The 13097-nt window shown below is 40.4% G+C and overlaps 2 protein-coding genes across 5 annotated transcripts; one reads left to right on the top strand and one right to left on the bottom strand.

Annotated features, from left to right (window-relative positions):
- Positions 1-760: 760 nt before the first annotated feature.
- Positions 761-3519, top strand: rnf113a (ring finger protein 113A). Its single transcript, XM_030407540.1, has 10 exons — positions 761-923; positions 1417-1496; positions 1586-1684; positions 2014-2121; positions 2379-2488; positions 2584-2690; positions 2810-2899; positions 2984-3077; positions 3158-3264; positions 3369-3519. Exons 1-10 carry the CDS (start codon positions 818-820, stop codon positions 3434-3436), a joined length of 969 nt encoding a protein of 322 aa, XP_030263400.1. The 5' UTR covers positions 761-817; the 3' UTR covers positions 3437-3519.
- Positions 3520-3553: 34 nt separating this feature from the next.
- On the bottom strand, positions 3554-13097 carry strada (STE20 related adaptor alpha). 4 transcript variants are annotated; one of them, XM_030407535.1, is made up of 13 exons: positions 12962-13097; positions 11470-11535; positions 10863-10920; positions 8792-8820; positions 7175-7277; positions 6658-6779; positions 6290-6398; positions 6042-6165; positions 5748-5919; positions 5489-5593; positions 5086-5339; positions 4952-4994; positions 3554-4588 (listed from the first exon to the last, which is right to left on the bottom strand). In XM_030407535.1, the coding sequence occupies exons 2-13, from the start codon at positions 11479-11481 to the stop codon at positions 4433-4435; spliced, it is 1287 nt and encodes a 428-aa protein (XP_030263395.1). In that variant the 5' UTR covers positions 11482-11535; positions 12962-13097; the 3' UTR covers positions 3554-4432. The 4 variants fall into 4 exon arrangements, with proteins under 4 accessions (XP_030263395.1, XP_030263396.1, XP_030263399.1 ...); XM_030407536.1 differs by having other exon boundaries at positions 11470-11592; positions 12962-13092; XM_030407539.1 differs by lacking the exon at positions 8792-8820 and having other exon boundaries at positions 12962-13086.

The raw sequence follows: 13097 nt of genomic DNA, 5'->3' as shown, positions 1-13097 counted from the left end.
ATAGCTTAAATATGTCAAAATAAAGTGCCTTTCAGCACACATGTTTTATCCCCCTATATTGACAGAGCTGATATTGTGTCTGTTATGGAAATATCATATTCAAAAACCAAGAACAACAAATAAAGTTACCAATTTCAGAGTTTTTTCCAATTGATGTGGACATTTTTAACACCAAAAAGATATTGTAGGCCTACATGGATACCAAAGCGATTCATTATTATTTGACAAGGGGTACTGGTTACAGCATGCATGGGGACAAAACTGAGCATACATAATCAAAACGTGCAAAATAATAAATATAGCTATAAATCAATTTGAAAAACGTGACATAATTAGATATTTCTGCTTTAATTAGCCTGAGTATTGAGTTAACTTTGTATATATTCAACTATTTATTTACTTTCCCAATTTTTTTTAATCAATGTATTAATTTTCCAATCTCTGTATTCATTTACGTGATTATGTGGGTATTCTTCTCACTTTGCATTTCAAGAGCACTTATTTATTTATTTCAACTTATCCATATTTTCTCCTAAACGTCTACTATGAACAACTTATATAATTGCTGTATTTCCGTGAGACTTGAAGGCATCATGTACCGTTTTTTTTCCTCTGCGACGGAAACACATGTATTTATTTATTTAATGTTTTAACATTTTACATATGTTTTCAGAATAATGTTATGATGGACAGTAGGGTTAGTAATTTTCCTTTTGCCCAGCAGGAGGCGACTGATCCGAGCTCGTACTGAAGACACTCCGGGACGGCAGAGGTCGCTGTGAAGCAAGTGGCTGTTTATGTCTATATTTAAGGGAAGATGGCGGAATCTGAGGAGCCAAAACCGGGACCTTGCACTTTTTTGTTCAAAAAATCAACCAAGAAGTTCGCTGGACGAAAGAGACAAGCGAGCGACAGCGATAAAGGTATTAATGACTCATTTAACTAATGTTTCTGTTGCTTTTCATGATGAGAATCCGCGGTGGCTTCGTCAACGGTGCTGAAAATGTCAAACACAAATTAGCTTACAGTTACCCTCACTAGCACGTATTTGTTAGTTCTCGTATATCTGTCATTAAAAATGGCATTTGACTAACTGCTATAGCCAAATGTGTTACGAACGAAGCAATGGTGATAACTGTAGATAAACTGTGGTTGTGTTGTTAAAATGTTCTGCACTGTTGAAAATGGTTACCTCATCTGTGCTGCGTTCGCGCTCCCTCGGACTTTTGTAAGGGTGCGACATGTTCATGCAGCGTACATCTTTTCAGATGTTCCATGACAGATTAGTACGAATGAGAGTGGCTGATCTAATGTCAGCTGTGACCACCCGAGGGCTTGACTAGCAGCGAGTTGTGAGTGCTTTCACCGATCATGGAGAACCACATTCAGACTTCATCACTGATTTATTTTTTCCAGATGACAAAAGTGATGAGGACCAGAGCTCTGTGGTCAGACGAGCAAAGAAAGACTCTAAAGTCAACCCCATGATTCAAAGGGTACAGTAAAAACAATACTGATTGCTGTCCAGATTTATCTTGAATTAAAAAGTGAGGCAAGCCTGACCCCTGGTTTTGTTCCTGTTCAGTCTAAAAAGGTGGAGAGAGATGCTGTATCATCCAGTGAAAGTGAAGGAGAAAAAGAGGACAAGAAGATCACTGTTGCCTACAAGTCCACACGTTCGGCAGTAAGTTGACACTTTAAAAGCATATTTTATTTTGCAAGATTGGCAAGACCATAAAATGTAATGTTTTTAGTCCACCAATCAGTGAAAAGGAATGAGAAACAATTGTCTCCTTGGAAAAAAAATAAATAATAATTCCCAGCTACTCAGTGGTCAAAAAATGTTCACCATCTGCATCCAGATTTTTTTCCGAGCTGTGATGATTGAACTGTTCGTTTCTGTGCATTCACAGTCTGTCGTGTTTTTGTGAAGCCCTAATCTCTCAGCTTGATGGAAGTACTGGAGAAATCTTTCTCAGTCTTATCTAATCTTTCTGTCTTGCCTTAAAAAAGAAACCAGAGGGACCTGACGACATGGGTGCAACTGCAACATATGAGCTGGACACAGAGAGAGACAAGGACGCTCAGGCGATCTTTGAGAGGAGTCAGAAAGTCTTAGAGGTGGGAGATTAAGTGGTTTTGTCACATTTTTGTAAAAAGCTACAATTTTGTATACATTCATGAAGTCTTTCTCTTTCATTTTGTTATCATTCTAGTTAAATGTGAATTACTGACGCACTAGTATGCATATCGAAAAATAACAGCACCAAGTCATACCTGAAATATAACATTTGTGATTTGATTTTTCTCAGTTTAAGTTAAATTATGCACCCAGTTTTTATGCCACATCAATCTGAGGCCTTTTTCTCCTTCAACAGGAGCTGGAGGGAAAAGAGGATGATAAAATCTACCGCGGCATCAACAACTATCAAAAGTTCATCAAGCCGAAAGATACCACCATGGGCAATGCCTCCTCTGGCATGGTCAGGTGAGTACTAAGGCGAGACACTCTCCACCTGTGAATGCTAATATGTTATCAATTAATGTTGCTACATATCATCTTTTCTTCAACCCATTTAACAGAAAAGGACCAATCCGGGCCCCTGAACACCTCAGAGCCACCGTCAGGTGGGACTACCAGCCAGACATCTGCAAAGACTACAAGGAGACTGGTTTCTGTGGTTTTGGAGGTTGGTAATGATGATGATTTTTGTACCCTTAAACAATCAGTCATCAGTGAAATGACCAAAACTGTATTGACATTTAGAGTGTTCACTTTAGTGGCTCTCATGTTCTCTTCTGCTTTTAGACAGCTGCAAGTTCCTTCACGACAGATCAGACTACAAACATGGCTGGCAGATTGAGAGGGAACTGGAAGAGGGCAGATACGGCGGCAATGGTGAGTTTAGGACAAAGAGTAGTTCATGCCAACCTTGTGTGCCTGCATTAGCATTTTCCTGAACAATACGATGCTTTCATCTAGATGATGAGAACTACGAGGTGAGCAGTGATGACGAGGATTTGCCCTTCAAGTGTTTCATCTGCAGGGAGTCCTTCAAGAATCCCATCATTACAAAGTAAGCTTCTTTTCCTCTGCCTCTTCACTTGCCTCGGTTATTACCAGTTGCTATTTGATAACCAGTCAAATGTCTCTCAGGTGCCGGCACTATTTTTGTGAGGCCTGTGCTCTTCAGCATTACCGCAAGTCCAAGCGCTGTTATGTGTGCAACACTCAAACCAACGGTGTCTTCAACCCTGCTAAAGGTGAGCAGGTTCTGTGATAAGAAGTTGGAATCAGCTAATTCTAAGAGATCTTTGAGATGAATGCAGCTTTATGATTTCCCTCAATCATGTTTTCTTTATTCCAGAGCTGATGGCCAAGATGGAGAAACGGCAAGCTGCAACAGACCAGCCACCATCAGATGAGGAAGATTAGCAACATCTGAACCTTTTAAGCCCTCCCCTTTTGTGTTTGTCTGTGTAAATTTGGAATAAAAACATTTTTTTTTAGATAGTCAACTGTCTCACTGTGTGGTATCATCAAGTTTAAACATCAAAGTGAACAATGTTTATTGTTAAAACTCAAGTTTGACATATGCAACACTTTGCCCTCACTTTCAAATGTACAAGCAGACAAAACAAGCACCAATGTAACATTCACGTTTGACATAAGTAACATCACACCCAGAGTAAGTTCAAGAAAATACAAACTTCTATGCTTTGAAGGTTAAACCCAACAGACGTTATGCCAGACCTCTGTGCAACAAAAGTAATGCGTAAAGCACAAGATGTAGTTTACACTATAGCGCAGGCAAAGAGCTAAGAAATGTGTATACATGCTGTTCATTTAGTTGACCCTCAAAAACAACAACGACAAAGTCAAAGCTTTCCATCTGGTGTAGAGAAAGCTGAGAGAGGACCCGTGTGCACCCTTATGGTGGTCTCACCGAGCAGATGGGTCGCATCAAGCGGGCATGTTCAGACAAGAGGTAGAGTGCCCCCTCTGAATATTTAGAAGCAGCTTCCCACTGATTCATCTGATGTGAATCTTTAGGTTTAGGCTACAGGTAGATCCTGGACCTTCCTCTGGAAACCTCAGCATGAGGAATAGAGGAGTCCAGTTGTGTTTTGGCTCCATGTGTGACTATAATCTGTAAACAGGTATGTGTGTGTGTGTTTGGTAAGTAATAAAGAGAGAGAGGCTGTCAGTGCAATGTCTGTGCGTATCTAGAGAACCATAGCGTGCGAGACACATCAAAAAGAGGCAAGACGGCTGCTGGCTTTTAACCTCTGTCCGAGAACAGCAAATTCCTTTTAGGATGACATTTGAATTATTTACATCAGGGCCATTACAAAAACAGATCTCGTCCTGTTTGCTCGGAGAGATTCCTGTTGGGATCCTACAAGTGCCTCCCCTCCAAGTCCTCCACTGTCAGAAGTCCCAATCATCAACCTCCAAGTGGCTGAAACCCGACTCCAGACTAGCCAGTCCAGAGGGGGAGCCCTGCAGCTGGGAGCTCTCGTAGCTGGTGATGGGTGACACGGGCCGTAATAGCTCAGGCAGTGCCTCCGAGGGCCGCCTTTTGATCTGACAGGATGGAAAAAAGGATGGACAGTCTTAGATATAACTTAATGTATTCTTCACATCATAAATAATAAAATAAGTAGTTCTATTGCCACCCTAATTTCATATTCAAAGTGAAAACAAGTGGAAACATCTATGAAAGTGTTTTTTTGGATTGCAGTAGCTACAATCTATCCATTTAGTCAGATTTTCTGAATCATTAAGCGTACGCCCTCCCTGTCCTGTCACACCACAATGTTCACTTTCAACCAGTTACAGGAACTCATTTTAGCTACTATGCTAAGAAAATAGTTTACATGCACCAGATGTAAAAAGATTATAATAAAGCGGCAATAATGAAAATGTTGAGATTAACCTCTTACACACCTGTTTGAAGAAGGGATGGCCTGTGAGAGTGGAGGCAGACGGTCTGGAGGAAAACAAAGTAGAAAACAATTAATGCCTTGAACATTAAAATGATCCTAATCAATAATTCAGCATGCAGTAATATTGAGGCCAACCTCTTTTCTGGGTCTCGCTGCAGACACAGCTCGACAAAGGCGTGGAAGAGTGGGGAGAACGTGCGGTTGTATGGATGTCCTCCTGATGATGAGGAGGGCTCTCCGTTGGAGTGGCGAACACTTCCGGCTACCGGACCCTCACAGATCCCAGAGTCGGCCCCAGAGCGAGACGGTTTCAGTGACAGTTCCTCTGGTGGGATAGTGGTGGTGTCCAGCAAACATGGCACTGTTCCGTTTAACTTCTCCAGCAGCATCTGCAGAATAGGAAGTGGATATTGATAATCAATCTATTAGAGGTGATAAAAACTAGTAAACCCCACTTCTAATTCTAACTACATTACTGGCTATAAACAGTTAATATGGTGCAAAAGAACAGATATGGGGTGGATAGGCGTTTCCTGACCTGTGTAGCTGGCATGTCTTTGAAGGGGACATGTCCATTTGCCAGTTCACAGGCTGTGATGCCAAGGCTGTAGATGTCTGACCGAGAGTCGTAGCCCTGCAGGTTCTGACAGTAAACAGTCAAATATGAAATTTACTGTTAGTTTCATCCACATTTTACTTCTACTTCCATTCAACTGTGATAAATGCAGCACAGAGAACTGCTTCCTTTGAACAGCATTTTCAAAACTTGCTGAGCAGGGGCAGAGACGGTACCCTACCTGCTGTAGCACCTCAGGGCTGAGCCAGGGCAGCACCTTGACGCTGTACTGGGGGAAGTCATGGACGACTCTGGCCCTCTGACCATGACGGATCAGACTGAAGATGCTCCGTAGACCCGACATGCAGACCTGTCCGTCTGCTGAGATCAACACATGGCTGGCCTTCACACTCCTACACAGCACCAAAGACAGTTAAGACACTGAATATCACCACATAACCTGTATTACCTTTTATTATTTTTGATTTGGCATGAAAATTATATGTGGTGCAAGTCTGCCTTTAGAAACTCTTACCGGTGCACGTATCCCATGTGGTGGATGTATTCCAGAGCTTTGAGCATGCCCAGCAAAATGTATGCAATGGTCAGCTCACTCATACCATCAGTGAAATGCGTGCAGATCAGATCTCTGGCTGACCCTGAAAGACCAGCAAACATGCATAATCATGAGAGGGCTGTCCTCTATGGGCTTATAGGTAACATACTTTACTTCTCATACTAATTATGTGTAACAGAATACAGTACGTTTAGAGCATTTCTTACCATAAGCCATGAAGGGAGTGATGACCCACAGCTCATTTTCTGCTATAAAGACGCTCTTGTAGGGTAAAATACTGGGGTGGTGAAACAACTTTGACACGTGTAGTTCACCCTGGGAGGCAGAGAAAAATAAATTAGACGTTATTATTTCAAAATGACAGGCAGAGACGAGAAGATGATTCTGCCTAATTAGAAATATGAGGCTGAGCAGGAAAGACAGGAAAGTTAATCAGAACACAGAGACAGAGGTTACATAAGCATTCCCAATGAAGCAGCGAGATGAAAGAAGGGACATTTTATCTACTAATGAGAGAGAGGCAAAGGCTACAGGGGAGCTGAGTCATGGCACAGTGATGAGTACTGATGCAGACCTGTAGGTATGTAACCATGTCATTGGTGCAGGACTCGAGGTCGATCCGTCGGATGGCTACGTGCTCCCCAGTGGGTCTGTATCGAGCCAGGTTCACTGTCATCAAGTCGTCCAGGCCCCGACCTAAAGCACAGACACAGACTTCATTTATACACCTACTCATTTCATAGCTTAGGTACTTTTTGTGTGTCGAAGTAAGACAGAAGTGAAAGTATATGATTTTTACTATTTGGCAGTACAAAGTGCACTACAGCCAGTACAGCTTCTAATGGCTTGCTGCCTATTTAAAAAACTGAATGACACTTGGCACCGGCAGTAGAATTCTTGGACAACATCGATCCTTAAAATAACTACTGGGCAATAGCCGATGCCAACCTTTTTTATTGCTGTTTATATTGTTCTATTATTTATTCCCCAAAGAAATTTTCATTGTACAAAATAACTCAACTGTTTCAACTACACCATCTTTGAAAGACCAGTCATTCGATCAGACGAGTTTAAGTGTTTCCTTTACATACCTATAATGGTGAGGAGCTCATAGGAGCCACTGTCAGGGAGGAAGCTGCCCATCGTGTCCCGACGTGGGAGGGAGGTCAGACTCTCCTGGCTGTCCTCATGGGCCTGGAGGTGAGGGGGTAGGGGAGGAAACAGAGCAAATGAAGATGTGCTCTTACAGTGATGTCACTCACTACAGTAAAGGACAGCGTTCAATAACTTGTGAGTGAATACCAGAGGGTTGTGCGCTCATGTGTGTGAGAACTGTTAAAACATCACCACGGGACAGGGTGGGGAGTGTTATCAAGGTGTGTTAGCATGACCCCTGGCACTAGCCGGAGAAAAAAATACATCATACCATCAGCAAAATATTTAGTCAACGTAAGTATCTACTGAAAACATATTTCAACGTCATCCACTTATTATAGAACTACACATGTTGTTTTAATGGCCCAAGACAACTGATTAAAACAGTATTCGTGAAACCATTATTTGTGGTTACTTTTAGATTAACTCCTGCTTCTGTAATAATGTGATTATAAACAGAATATCATGCCTATGCCTTCCTGTGTTTAGCTAAAAATTCCTTTTCGGCTTGTGCATCACAAATATATGTAGAGAAAGGTTAATATTCTTGGCAGTGAGGACTCCTTAATTCCATCAATTTATTGCCATTCAAATGATGGAAAGGGACAGATTGCAGTAGCAAGCTGTGGACGCAATGAAGGCAAGCTGCATGAATATTTGGATTGTTTCCATGGTGACCAGAATGAAAGACGCACATTCAAAATGAGAATAGTGCACTTCCTTGAGCGTAATTGTATCCTACAGGCCAGATATGACTACAATCTCAAGATCAGAGACACATACAACTCTGAAAATATCCTCAGGAGTTGTTTAATGTGTTTGTATAGTTTTCCAGATGTGAAGCCAGACAATTCCCTTTCCCATATATAAACTTTCCAGACAGTACACACTAAAACTGGCATACTGGCATGACGGCAGACATGCTATGGCAGCCATCAGTTAAGGAAACATTGGTAAATGTTGATCTGATCACATTTGTTGCTGTACAAATGTGATCAGATTCAGAAGGGGCTGCCATGCATTGCTACAGCTGAACTCATGGAGCTCCGTCCACCTAAAGCTCACAGGAACACACAATGGTTGACAGCACAGTGTGACTGTTAAGTGTGAAACCATCAGTTCACCATCAGCAGCAGGGTCGTCAGCACTGACAGGCAGAAACGCTCACAACAGAAATGTGACTTTTAGTGAGACAACATCAAAACCCAAAACAAAGCAGTTACCCGGAGCACAGCATGTTAACAGCACACTGAGGACTCAGACAGGACTATTAATTCTCTTTTAAAGGGAAAAAAACGCTCGACTGTACATTCTACTGATTCCCCATCCTCCCCAACAGAAGCTTTGGTGAGTGACGTGAGGTTTCTAAGCTACGAGCGTGTACAGCGCGTGTCATGAACTGCACACTCATGCATACATAAATGTGCAAAGCCTCAGGGGTTTGTGGATTCCTCTACATATAAATCTGTGTGCGCACATACACATGCATGCACGCACATACACAAAGGGCAAAATGGGGGATGATGATGCAGTGACAGGAGTACCACACTTACTTTCCTGTGAGAGAGTCCCTGAGCTTGCTCTGGGGTAGAAAAACCACATCAATGACATAAAGACATGTACACACACAAAACAAGAGAAGGATCGGTGTTTAGAGCAGCTCTTGAACTGGGATATGCAGCATCTGGGCACAGGAGTTGGCAGCAGGCTGCAGAATTTGATAGATGTCCTCTACTGACTTCCATGTCACTAAGAGGATTTGTCTGAACCAGCAGCTTTGTCTTTCAGGTGACCGTGGGTGGTCAAAGTGACGCATCATCGACACAGATAGTTTTCGTTTTAACTTGTGGGAATTTGATTGAAAAGAAATGCAAAAACAAATCCACAGTAGAGTGCTTACATCTGCATAAACCACCTAATCACATTTTTTTCTTTCCAAAGCAAATTCAAAAATGGAAATTAATCCAGCTAAACCCTGCAGGTTCTTCCCAGGTATTATGTAAGGCAATGGGAACAGAACGCAGCCAAAAACACAAATGATACACTTGAACAAACATGCAGCATGGAGCACTGATCCACTCACGAGAAAATGAAAATGAGGTGAAAGCTTGCAAAGAAAGAAAGCATAATCCACCCCAGAAACTTTCCACAATACACAAAAGATTAAAATATGTGCCAAAAATTATACTCATTATGGATGAGCAGAAACATGGCGCTTAAATACACAAGCACACCACTGTTGCAAAAACTGGAAAGTCACATTTAATTTGCAGTCTCACACAACAATGTTGTGTAGTAGTAATTGGTAGTAGAACTGAACCATTCAGGCCTTGAGGTCCTTTTCTCATAGAGTTGCTTTTTGGGAGAATGTATTTTCTCAGGCCTCATATCTTCTGACAAAATTATTTGTTTGCTTTTTATGAAATTTTAACCAATCAAATCAGCTCTGCATCAATCCACAAGAGATATTCATGACTGGAAGGTGGGTGGTTCAAATCACAGACTACTGGGAAAAGTAAAAGGGAACTCATCTCATCTAGTTCAAAAACTGTGAGAATGACACACTTTTGCTCCACTCCCACTGGAGAAGGAATACAGTTTTGCACAATCAAAACAGTAAGTATCACAGTTTTAGGTCCAATGTCAGTTATTTTCTGTTTTGCTGTGTAGCTATGGTGGTCTCTAGTTCCACTCCAGAAGGAAATGCCTGACAAAAATTTTCAGCAGTGGGGGAGGATTTCATATAGATTTTAGATGTGCTTGTGTAGAAAATTTCAAGCTTGATAACGCAAAACTAAGCCCCAACACACATATAACCAACTGCCAACATTATATTTATTGGCTTATATTTTATATTGTGACAAAATATAATCTATGTACTGCAGTTTTTTGACTGCTATTATTCCACCATTCATGATACCATGTTGGAGACACACCAGCCCAGCTTGTAGCTGTAATTACCACTGACGTAAAATGTTTCCCCAGTTATCAGCTCATATTTGCAGTAATTTCATTATAGCATGTGTGGACCAATAAAGCTTAAAAAACTACCATGTACTGGCTCAGGATTAACTGCTATCTCAAAGCTCGACACCACACTGAGTTCAATATTTTGCTGTAATTATATCTGACATGACAAAAGTTCTATTAAATTCAGACAAAGCAAAAGTGCTTAAAAACAGACGTAAACACAAGAAGGATAAAGTCAGGTTTAGGTAGAAAAGCAAATTAAACAGCCCAAAACAAATATGCAACCTCACACAAGATAAACACACCCACCACTCACCAGAAGCATTAAATTAAATGGCACAGACTTCTCATGTGACAAGCCCACATGAGATATTGATTAAAGAGGGCCTTTATTATTTCCGTCCACTGACAAATTATTGTAGCAAACAGAATCAATGAGGACAGATGACTGATTGACTGAAAGGAAAACTTTCCTAATTGTAATTCAAGAATGAAATCTGAGCAGCAGAGCAAAGCAACCACTCACTTAGAGCAAAGCTTCAACCAGAACATAATATTGTTTTCTATTTGTACTGATGAAGGGCATAGTGTGTAAGCAGTGGTTTGTGAATGCTAAACCCTTTTTTTAGTATCTCTGTTTGCCATGAACCTCACCTCCGAATAACTCCAAATCCCGCAGGCTCTCCACACTCAATTTCTCAGTTACCCAACGCTGACAGACACAGAAAGTGAAGGACAAACAGACACAGAGAAAAGAGAGAAAATGCAAGCAAGAATAAGAAAATGCTCCACAGAAACAGAAACATATTTAAAGCAGTTGAATAAAGATGGTTCATGCCCGACTTCCTAATTTGCAGCTGTCAAGGTTTTGTCTCTTGTGTAAAAGAGAAAGCCATAGAAAGCTCAGTTTTCAAAATGCCAATTTCATGCAGCCTTTGTTCTCTGTAAGCAGCGCTTGGTGAATAGGCAAATCGGTCTCTGTAAGAACTTTATAAATATAACAGTACATTATTGTCTTAGCATGATAAATACAGTGCCTGATGGCTTGCAATAAAGCTGTCATAGATGTGATTATAGGCCGATTCCCTTACAGGAATTAAGCCTTCTTCCTGGCAAGAAAACAAACTTCAACGAAAATATAAATTAAAAAATATGAGTACTGTAGACTTAATCTGAGGTCAGGGATTACATTGAATCCTTGTCCAGGAAACTGGCTGTGTGAACACATTTCTAAAATAAGAAGTACCTGGTAAACACTTACAAGAAAAGACATGGATCCTCTTTCGTGTGTCACATAAGAAATGCTGAAAACAAGTCCACAGGGTACCTGTGAAGACAAGTGAAGACTGTGAAAGGGTCGACGTCTCTGTTTGACCTCCACCTGCTGGGGACAAGAGTAACTTGTTGTTGGTCTATCAGGGTTATAACTCAGTTTGGTTTCACTTTAATAAGAACATTTTTCAAAAATGTGTCTTGTGTCCCACAGCATACACAGTGTTACAACAAAACAAATACTTCAAATACATGTCACATCAGACATTATCAATCAGTAACTGCAGTGCAAAATAATTATTCACGCACTTAAACTTAATGCTTGTCCAAACAGGTACACTTAAGACTACTACTACTTAGAAACCAAACTAATTTAATGGTTTAAGGAACAAAAGAGTTTCGCAGTCTGTTCAGCTGAATCTGTGTGAATGAAATGAAATCCTTAGATTGACGACAAAAGCTGAGACAGGGTCTGATGTAATATTACCAGCCAGAGACAATGTTTTTGAACAGATATGAAGCAGTCTAACAGAGAGACAACTAAGTTCCACAATGCATAAAACTCTGTACTATAGTATGGAAAAATATGAACAAAACATGTCCATTTGCTCAAAATTATATCAGACTTCTATAAAAGTTAATATGTTCTTGTATGTTACTACAGATACAAACAAGAAAAAAAACCACACACATAGATTTCTTTATATTTACAGGAGGAAACTTCAATAGGTTCAATATGTGAATAAATATAACTGATACCACAAAATTCACTTCTAGTTGAATGCCTTTGCCACAATGCGCTATAGTCATTGGTAATCAGAATCAGAATCAGAAATCCTTTAATGTCTCGCAGATGGGGAAATTTGTTTGTCGCAGCATCAGAATATTACAAGAACAATAGCAATGGCAAAATAGACAATATAATTAAAAAGGAAAGAAAATAGAATCGACGTACTTACATATTTACAGTGTAAAGTTTACTCTAAAAAATTAGTTAGTTAAATTAGTTATGATTTGGTAAATATTAAAACATAATAACTTGTCTTGTGCATTGCATGATATGAATACACGTGTTGACGTATTAGATTGATTATTAAATCTTGTATTGAAATTTAAACTCTACCAGCCAAAGGACTACTCAGTGGTCACTCCTGGCTTGAGTGATTAAACCTTTTTCATGATGATTTTGAGGTTGAAACCAATCAAAATGCACGTTTGAATAATAGCGTTTATAAAGCAAGCAAAGAGATGCTGACTTCAAACGATAGCAAACGAAGTCATCTAAACAGACGAGGATAAATCATATCACTAACTTGAAGCAGATTCGCCAAAAGCAGAGCTCTATTCTTGCTAATGATTTGCTAATGTTGCAATGATGGAGGGCGCTTGCTAGCAATAGTAAATTGCCGTTAGCTAAAGCAGCTACATAGACTTAGTTTCGTAACCAGAAAATGCATTATTTTAATGTCTTCATGACTTACCTATGTAATGCCTAGAACGGCGATACCTTGTCGGAGTCGTATCTTATTCTAGGATAACTTATTTAGCTAGCCATCCTCGCCAGCGGATGTTTTTGGCAGCTCTTCACTACGCTTCCTTGGTTGTGCGCCGTGTCGC

This window comes from Sparus aurata, chromosome 23, assembly GCF_900880675.1.
Source record: "Sparus aurata chromosome 23, fSpaAur1.1, whole genome shotgun sequence".
NCBI lineage: Eukaryota > Metazoa > Chordata > Actinopteri > Spariformes > Sparidae > Sparus > Sparus aurata.
Note: the sequence above shows the minus strand (reverse complement) of the source record. Positions and strands in the feature narration are given on the sequence as shown.

What these genes read in the sequence shown, in the direction of transcription:
- rnf113a (XM_030407540.1), top strand. Translation starts at nt 818, where the DNA reads ATGGCGGAATCTGAGGAGCCAAAACCGGGACCTTGCACTTTTTTGTTC. An exon ending in AGCGAGCGACAGCGATAAAG is followed by an intron (nt 924 to 1,416) that starts GTATTAATGACT and finishes TATTTTTTCCAG; the next exon opens with ATGACAAAAGTGATGAGGAC. An exon ending in TCAACCCCATGATTCAAAGG is followed by an intron (nt 1,497 to 1,585) that starts GTACAGTAAAAA and finishes GTTCCTGTTCAG; the next exon opens with TCTAAAAAGGTGGAGAGAGA.
- strada (XM_030407535.1), bottom strand. An exon ending in AAGACATGCCAGCTACACAG is followed by an intron (nt 5,340 to 5,488) that starts GTCAGGAAACGC and finishes CCTATTCTGCAG; the next exon opens with ATGCTGCTGGAGAAGTTAAA. An exon ending in CAGCGAGACCCAGAAAAGAG is followed by an intron (nt 4,995 to 5,085) that starts GTTGGCCTCAAT and finishes GTTTTCCTCCAG; the next exon opens with ACCGTCTGCCTCCACTCTCA.